General features: G+C 38.7%; 1 protein-coding gene across 1 annotated transcript in view; it reads left to right on the top strand.

Annotated features, from left to right (window-relative positions):
• The window catches only part of LOC132141595 (atos homolog protein B-like), a 7,396-nt gene extending 646 nt beyond the window's left edge, over positions 1-6,750 (top strand). Inside the window, exons 2-8 of the mRNA XM_059551260.1 lie at positions 1-851; positions 3,023-3,081; positions 3,165-3,264; positions 3,926-4,084; positions 4,222-4,290; positions 4,862-5,049; positions 5,716-6,750. Of these exons, the coding sequence (XP_059407243.1) occupies positions 1-851; positions 3,023-3,081; positions 3,165-3,264; positions 3,926-4,084; positions 4,222-4,290; positions 4,862-5,049; positions 5,716-5,869 (1,580 nt within the window). The 3' untranslated portion in view covers positions 5,870-6,750. The remainder of the gene's footprint in view (positions 852-3,022; positions 3,082-3,164; positions 3,265-3,925; positions 4,085-4,221; positions 4,291-4,861; positions 5,050-5,715) is intronic.
• Positions 6,751-9,138: the final 2,388 nt, after the last annotated feature.

Below are 9,138 nucleotides of genomic sequence, written 5' to 3' on the forward strand. Positions count from 1 at the left end.
GGCCTGTCCGAGTAGGTATGAAACGTAGCCCGAAGGGGATGCCGGTTCCAGTTGCCAGTAAGCGTCCTCTCCAACAGGATGAGGATGACGACGATGATGAGTCCGATGGGGAGGTGTTGTGTGGCTCTGGGGTGGAACCACTTTTTTGCAACTCGCTCCTTGAGCACAGAGACTCAGAAATCCCTAGGTCACCTCCCCTTTCCCCTTCACATCCACCGATTCCTGGTCGCCGGCCAGCCCAGCACAACCACGACAGGCCCATCCCGGATGTCTTCGCCCCGCTGTCCCCAAAATCTCCTCCTATGGTGGACCCACAGGGCCCTCACTCCTTCTGGGGCCACTTTGAGGGAAGACCTCCCACACTTACTGCCAGAACCGAGGCCTCCACAGCAGGAAACATCCCGGCTGGCTCCAGCGATGAGCCAAGGGACGAAGGCCATAACTCTGTCGACGTCAAGGGCATGCTGTCTGCCACAGAGAGCAGTTGGGCACCTGTCCCATTTTCAACACCAGCTGAAGCTGTCGAATGGGGGACGACTTTTGAATCTTCTCCTCCACCGGCAGAGACGAAGACCTCCTCCTCTAGCAGACTGAGCTCTCTTGAGAAAACACCAGTGGAAGCAAATGGCCTGGTATCAGGATCATCCAATTCCTGTCCAGTGAAGAAAAGACTTCTCTCCTCTAGTGATACAGGAGAGTCCTGCTCCGAGGATGAGGGTCCATCTACATCAAAACGCAGTCGGCTGGCACTGTTGGCACCGGGGCTCGGATTAGCATCCTGTCGCAGCACTGATGCCAAGGGTGCACCCTTCTGGAACCATCTACTGCCATTAGCAAGGGAGCACACAAAGGTGAAATGCAAAGAAAGTAGAAATGAAACTGAAGGCCCTTTCACATGAATTAACAATGCAGCTAGAAATACTGTACAAACTTGCCTGGTGTGCACCCCATGAACCAGTTATATAAATACAATGAGCGATTTAGGAGTGAGTACTGTACCACTGGCAACAAACATAAAACAAATTTGTGCTGCCATAAACATTTTTTCATAGCTGACTTCATATATTTACACTTCTGTTCAAAGGTTTCGGGTACAGTAAGAATATTTGTCATGTGGGAGACATGTTGAAGGTGTTTCTGCAAAGAACTCTAAGGCTACATTTACACGACAACGGTGTAGTCAAAAACAGAAACGTTTTGCGGATATATGACAACGTTTTCAAAACGATTAGCATTTGCACATATCTGCAAAAATTGCCAAAAGCGCTGTATTACGTGTGCCAAGCCAGTAGTTGGTGCTGTCACATTGCTAGTAAACATTACCTGTTGCCGTGTGTATTCATCTTGCATAGATGCATCTTCCCTGTTGGTTGTAATATTGGTGAAATAAATCCACACTTCGCTGAAGAAGGGTTAGCAAACTCTTGAGCAGCAACAATAGTACCATATACTCCACCATTGTTGTGTATGTTTGTTCGGGCTTGCCTTTAAAATCAACACGTACTGCATATGTCTACATACCTAACACGAACTACGCATGCGCATGACGTCGCCGTTTTCAAAGATTCTCATATTGGGTGTTTACTTGCACTTTGAAACCCCCCCCCCCCCCCCTTTTTTTTTCATTTTTTTTTTTCATGCGTTTTCAGTCCCCAAAATGCCATTGTCGTATAAACGAACAGGCAAAACGCATAAAAAGTTACCAGTTTTTGGCTGAAAACTTTGTCGTGTAAATGGCTCCAATTTACTTTTCATTCACCATTCTGCAGCTTCTTCTCCATTGACTCCACTGACAAACAAAACAGCCTCTGGACTCCCATTTGGGATCCTGGCACATAATGCGTTTTTGAGCTAACCTTGAAGACTCCCCCTGGGGGAAGGGATCTGGTAATGCAACTCTCAAAGTCTTCAACTCAAGATGGAAAACAAAATGTTTTTAGAAAGTGAAATTATTTTATGCACATTTTCATTATTTTAACACGCATTAAAATTATCGTTTTACAATGCTTTACACATAAAGACCAAAGCGGCTTGTGAGATATGCATTGAATGTGAGTCATGTGAAAGAGCCTTAATTCAGGGGTAAAAACATGCTAAATTTTTCCATATTACATGTGGAAATGGGAAGGTGCTGATTATTTAGAGAAGCCTTTATTTTTGTTAGGGTGGTGGAGATAGTCTCCCAATACTGAAAAAGTCATCATGAAAGGTCAGGTGAATAGTCAGAATGAAAAAAGACATATTGGGAGTAAGAGATTTATAGAATATGCATGCTTCATTTTTCCATTGCAACACAATAAGCATTGGGACTCTGGAACAAAGCCCATTGACAGAGCCATTGTTCAAGAGGTGAGACCTCCCTCACCTGACCTAACAAATACACACATACAGGTTCTGGCCAAATTCAGTTCCAGAATGAGTGAATTTGGGGGGAGCAAGGTTACACGGACTACAGAGGCTCATATGCTGTCACTTTCATCACGCCGGTGTCAGTGCTCAAAGGCTGAACTCAGGACTTGAAGAAAGCCCAAGAAGGGAAAAATAAAAGAGAAAGTGAAGGACAGAGAAATGGTCATAGAAACAGGCCAACAAAGAGGAAATAGCAAATATAGGGTTAGAATAGAGAAAAACAAAGAGATGAATAGACTGAAATAAAGGTTCAAACTAGCTGAAAATGTTCAAGTTTGAAACCCATTCTATAGTCAAATCTAGCTGATATTTAATAACTTATCAGAATGATACTATGGACTACTGTGAGATGTGTGATATTGCAGCCACATCTTCATCTGTAAGTACTTCTTAATCTTAATTTTTCAAAATTCTAACTCTGTCATAATTTTTTTTAATGATTTTTCCCAGTCATTCAAAAGCTTGTATTTGATTTATTGTAATTTCCATTAGATTAAAATTTACTTTTAATGACCCTTAACTTTATTTCGAGGCTATCTACCTTTTTTCTTAAAAAGACTATTGGAATAAAACAGTTTTAATTGTACCATCTTTTTGAAACTTCATTTTTCAGACTGCTACAGACTGTTCAAGATCAGGGAGAAGGCTCAAAGTAGGGAGTCGACTCAAATCGTAAGTCATCTTTTTTTCCTTAAATGATGTTGTATTAATATATAAGAATGTGTGTTTATTACTTCTTTTGTTTGTTTTAATAGTCGACAGTTACGCAGTGGACGCCGAACAGACACCAGTCGCTCCTGTAGTTCAATCTCCTCTTTATCCTCCATTAGCAGACCTCTTCTCGGCAACTTTGAGGTACACAAGCCTAAACCATGATTAAATAAAATACTAGATTAACACACCGTGCCTGTTTTATATAAATGTGTATACTGTTTGTCATTGAAGCCAATAAAACCAAGGTATGCAAATTAATAAAGAGACTAAAAGACTGGAAGCTGGAATAGATTTCACAGCTTTGCACAAATTTTTTCCCTAATTCGCAGTCTGGAGGAATCCACGCTATTTGCTGAAAGTCAGAGGAAGACTACAGATTTTGAGCAGTCGGAGTTAACAGTTCACAGGAAATCTCGTAGTGAATTATGGGAATAGACGTTAGTTTTTATTTATTTATCTATGGGCCAGATTTACTAACAATTTGCACCAATGCAAACTCTACTGTCAGGATTTACTAAAGAAACGCAGTGAAACTTTAGCAATTTAAAAAGTGTTTAAAAAAGAATTTCCCTTTCCAAGTTGATTTACCAAGATTTGGTTGTCAGGTTACTGATACTTTAAAAAAATGCACGTCTTATACCCACTTATGATGACCAGTGTTTCCTCTTTAACAATATATGAAGACTAGTTTAAAGATTTGTTCATATTTTAGATGTTTAAAAAGATTTATTCCAGCCTTAATCAACAGTGACTAATGTTTTAATTGCATTTCTGATTGGTTGTTGTGTGCCTCTGTCTGCAGGAGTCAATTCTGAAGGGTCGTTTTACTCCATCTGGGCGGATAGAGGGCTTCACAGCAGAGATCGGGGCTAGCGGCTCCTATTGCCCGCAGCATGCCACCTTACCTGTGCAAGTGACTTATTATGACACCTCGGAGCACAGTGCCCCTTCTCCCTTCCTGGTATATATATACTTTCCGTATCTATTTTCATTCTTAGTACTTTATTGTTTTTTTTTTTTGTTTTTTTACTTTCCTTGATATGTAAATTCTCTGTTGTAAAATGCATATTAACAGTCATATTTCTTTGCATTGTTTAGGGGGTGATCTTGCTAGAACCACTTGGAAAAAAAGGATACAGCGTACCCAAAGCAGGGACAATTCAAGTGGTGGGCTCTCTTTCTATGTCTTTCCATATTTGTGTTTTTTATTTTATTCTATTTTATTTTATTTATATTGAGTACTTTGTACTTTAGATTTTCTAAAGGCATGTCCACACGTACACAGGTATTTTTATAAACCCAGTTTTTCCTTCTTCCGCTTAAAAAAAAAAAAAACTCCATCCACATGAAATCACAAACACATGCTATGAAGCACTGTCAAGAGCACGCCAAACCAACAGGTGGCGATATAGTCTCAACCGCAAAGCCATGTTGGCCAATCAGTAGCTTGAGCTTGAAAAAGTTTCTAGTAGGCGGAGATAACAGCGCAGACACCAGCGTCACAGGCCAAAAACTCTAGTTTCGCTGTCTAGATAATATCACTGTGACCAGAGTTTTTGAAAATCTTTGCTCTGGCTGGGGTTTGCATTTGCGTGTGGACGAACGACCAAAAGCATAGTTTTAAAAAATAACTGCATTCGTGTGGATGGCCTAAATGTTATAACTTTTTTTGATCCTGTTTTTGTCTGTTTTTTTTTTTTTTCATTTGATTGTTCTTTTGTTTTGTTTTTTTGTGCAGACCTTATTTAACCCCAATAAGACTGTGGTTAAAATGTTTTTGGTGACATATAATTTTGGGGACATGCCCGTCAATCACATGACCTTCTTGCGCCATCGTATCTTCCTGGTGCCTGTGGATGAGGCGGAGGGGAAGGAGGGCTCACTGTCTGACAGGAAGAAGATTCTCTGCTACTTGATACACCTCAGGTAAACTTTTACAAAAATGTACACTACTGTTCTACAAAATGTTGGGGTCCATAAGATTTTTTTTTTTAAGCAGAAGCCTCTTATGCTCACCAAAGTTGTAATTATTTGATAAAAAATGTAGCAAAAACAGTAAAAAGTAATATGGTGAAACATTATTGCGGTTTAAAATAAGAGTGTTCTATTTTAATATATTTTTTTTTCAAATGTAATGTGATTTTTCAAGATTCTTTGATGAACAGAAGAACAGCATTGTTTTTTCAAACAATGTTTAACCCTTTTTTTTTTTTTTTTTTTTTTTTTTTTTTTAATTTACAAGAAATAAATGGGACAGCAACATTTGAGCACCAGTATGACCATGAACGCATATATATATATATATATATATATATATATATATATATAATGGGTTCAAACTGTTGTACTACCTCAAATAGTTGCAAATTGCCCACACTTTTAAATTTCTCTTAGTTATGCTTTTAATTCTATAGCTCCAAGTGTGTATTTCTATGCTAGTTTGCAACCAACTTAAAAGACTAGATAGCTATGTTTAATATATATTTAAAATATAAGCATAAAAGTACTTATCCTCTAAGTGGTATATTACAAATAGAAGCAATGGAGCCTTAAAAACCAGTTTTTCTTCTCCTCTTTGTTTGCATATCTCAGATTCCAGAGTTCCAAATCTGGGAAAATCTACTTGCACAATGATATCCGGCTGCTATTCTCCCGCAAGTCCATCGAGGTGGACTCTGGGATTCCTTACGAGCTGAAATCTTTCACCGAGGTGCCAAGAAACCCCAATTACTCCCCCAGAGTGTGAGATCGGGATGCCCTGCATTAAAAAATATTGCAAGACAAGAGACCCCTATACACTTGAACACAGACACACTCATACATGCATACTCAGACACACACACAGATATCACACCCTCTTGAGGACCAGCTCTAGAACTGAGTGTCTAACATGCATGCCTTGTGACTTAATTGAGTTTTCCTCTAGTGCTGTTTAAACAGTTAAGCTTTGCCCTTGACTCTGCCTGCACCTGCCTCATTGTGGATCAGTTGTATCCATGTCCACCAACCCGCTCTATTCTTAAATGTTGGTGATGGTCAGTATATACAGACTTCCTCGATCAAAGAGGACTGATGTTGAATGAGAATGTATGGAGGCAAAGCAAATGGAAAAAGAGACATCCGAGGACCAGATTGGAGTTTCAACAGTGGACATCACCTGTAACTTGTCTATTGTAGGGGATAAGAAAGTTCTAGAAAGAAAGAGACCAGTGGAACAGAGGACTGAAGGACGTCCATTCAGTATCGGCATTGTGCTTGTAATACATGGGTCGTGAAGAGGAGAATAACTCATTATTTTGGACATTTTCTCTTTTTGGATGGGCAGTTTGGAGGAAATTGCTGTTCCAACTTCTTCTTCTGAACAGTCCAACATCAGAGCATAAAGCAAACTGTAGTATTTATGTTCGCAAATGTCTTAAAAAAAAAAAGCAATATGCTGCACAACTAGACTAATTTCATTTTTTTGGAGGTAGTAGGTGCCCTCTCTGTTAGGATGGAGGGAAAAGATTGCCAAGTGAGTGATGGAGGGAACGGGTGGGAATTTAGGGTATTTAAAATGTTCTTGATGTATATTTTAAAAATTGATTAAACTCTGCGACTTGCGGGTGAAACTAGTGTTTGACCGTAATTTGCCAAGGGATACTTGAGAAGCAAATGCCAAGGTTTGCTCCTGTATGTTTTGTGTATGATCAATAAAATACATGCACTTATGAAATTAAAAAAAACAAGCTTGTGTAGATAAAATAAAAAAAAACCTCTGTAGTGTTTCATGCCATGAGGGCTCAACCACAGCCCCCTAAGAAACTCGCAGGGACAATCTAGCTTTTTGGGCTTTGGCTTGAAGAAAATCTGCTGATCGGAACAGCAATACAATCTCAGACTCTCTTGAAAATAGCATACTTTAAAATACCTTAAAATGTCACCCATTGAGTTATTTAAAGTTTATTGGCATTAGGTGAAATGATTCAACAGCATAAAATAGAGTATTTGAGCATTGCACAAATGGTGGTATAGTTAGCAGGGATCTTATTATTGTGATACTGTCACTGTACTGATTTGCTGTTGAGATACTAGAAAATACTTTAGGTTAATAAAAAGCACAGACCTAGATTTCCTCTCTGCCGTTCTACGCTGAGGTTAATGCACAGGTTATTCTTCAGTTCTCTTAAAGCACTCACTGGTTGGCTCTTCTTTTTGCTTTGAAGGTATTACTTTTGCACACAACCTGGGGGGAAATAATCACGTAGGATTCAGCCTTCATTTTCTTGAGATTTTTGTCTTTCGATATGTTTCCCATAACTTTCCACGAGTATGCAGAATGCAATTGTTTATTCTTGTTATATGGTCCATAGTAAAATGAAAAACAAACCTTGAGTAAAAATAGATGCCTTGCAAGCTAATTGATTGAATTTGGTTATTTTAAATGTAGTAATTATATAAGACAAAACTACAGAATGTCACATTTTATTAGTGGGTGATTCAACACAAAGATGTTTTACCAGCTAAGAAGATCATAATTTTCATCACAGTTTCATCTCCCTATCTGATGTGAGCATAAGTATTGGAACAGTTGCCTCACATGTCTTTCATGTGTTCAGCTGTGTCCTGTTGCATTAATTCTTCAGATATTAAAAGCAGGGAATGTGTCTTATCAGTTATATCCATTGCTTCTGCATCCTAAGTCTTGCATTCAATGATGACACACACAAACCAGGATTAAGACGAGGAAGCCAACTCTGAAAGAAAAGCAAGCAATTTGGATGCTAAAAGAAAAGAGGAAGTCAATTAGAACTATAGGAAAAACAAAGGGCATGGAGAAATCAAGAGTTTGGAAACTACCGGCGACATCAGCAACCAACAATGACCTGATTGGCTGAGAAAAACAACAGTAGTTGATAGCAGACAAATCATAAAAGCTGTGAAAATGAACCCTAAAATACATGTCTGTAAAATCACCACCAACCTCCAGAAAGCTGGGGTGATGCTCTGTCAATCTACAGACCGCAGGAGAATTTGACACAGAATTACAGACGCTACACAGCAAGATGGAAACATGTGATAAACACCAAGAATAGAAAGGCAAGATTCTTCACAAATGTGAGCCAGTAGAGTTTTGGAACTGGATTGATGGACCGATGAGACAAAGATTAACCTTTATCTAAGTATTTGGAAAGCAAAAGTGTGGAGAAACCATAGACAGTAAAGGGAGAAACAAGGGAACTGCAAGTGATCCTATAAGCATACAAGCTCATCTGTAAAGCTTGGTGGAGGTGGTGTCATGGCATGGGCTCTAGAACAGAACCTCTTCATTTCAATGATGACTTAATGTATGATGGAAGTAGCAGAATGAATTTGGAAGGGTACAAAATCATCTTGGCTACCAATATTTAAGAAAATGCCACCAAACTCATTAGAAAGCACTTCATATTGAATCAGGACAATGACCCAAACACCCTGCCAGTTCAGTCAAGGACTTTATCAGGGCAAAGAAATGTAAAGTCTTAGATTGCCCAAATCAATCTCCAGATTTAAATCTGATTGAACATTAATTTCACCAACTGAATAGGAGACTAAAGACAGAAATCCCAAAACAGTTGGAAATGGCTGTATTAAAGGCTGGGGAAAAGCATTTCAAACCATAAGAGTCTGGTGATGTCTATGGGTGGCAGACTCACTGCTCTGATTGCATGCAAGGAATCTGCAACTAAATATTAGCTTTTAATCTTTTACATCTGCCTTGAATTCAGCTGTTCCAATACTTACGGAGGGCTCTGTATATAGTGCCAAACAAAAGACACCTTTATTGTGTTTCTATTGTCATGTAAATTCATAAAATTACACCATTGCTTTCTAATTATTATGCAAACACAGTTTTTGTTACCTTTTATTAAGTTTTTTAACTAAAATATTGCCAAAAAAAGTTAATAAATATATTTTTGTTGGCTATCATTAAATCCAACGGAAAGGCCACAATATAAACTTTAAATGTGCACGACAAGGTCTTCTTCTATCATG

This window comes from Carassius carassius, chromosome 5 (assembly GCF_963082965.1).
Source record: "Carassius carassius chromosome 5, fCarCar2.1, whole genome shotgun sequence".
Taxonomy (NCBI): domain Eukaryota; kingdom Metazoa; phylum Chordata; class Actinopteri; order Cypriniformes; family Cyprinidae; genus Carassius; species Carassius carassius.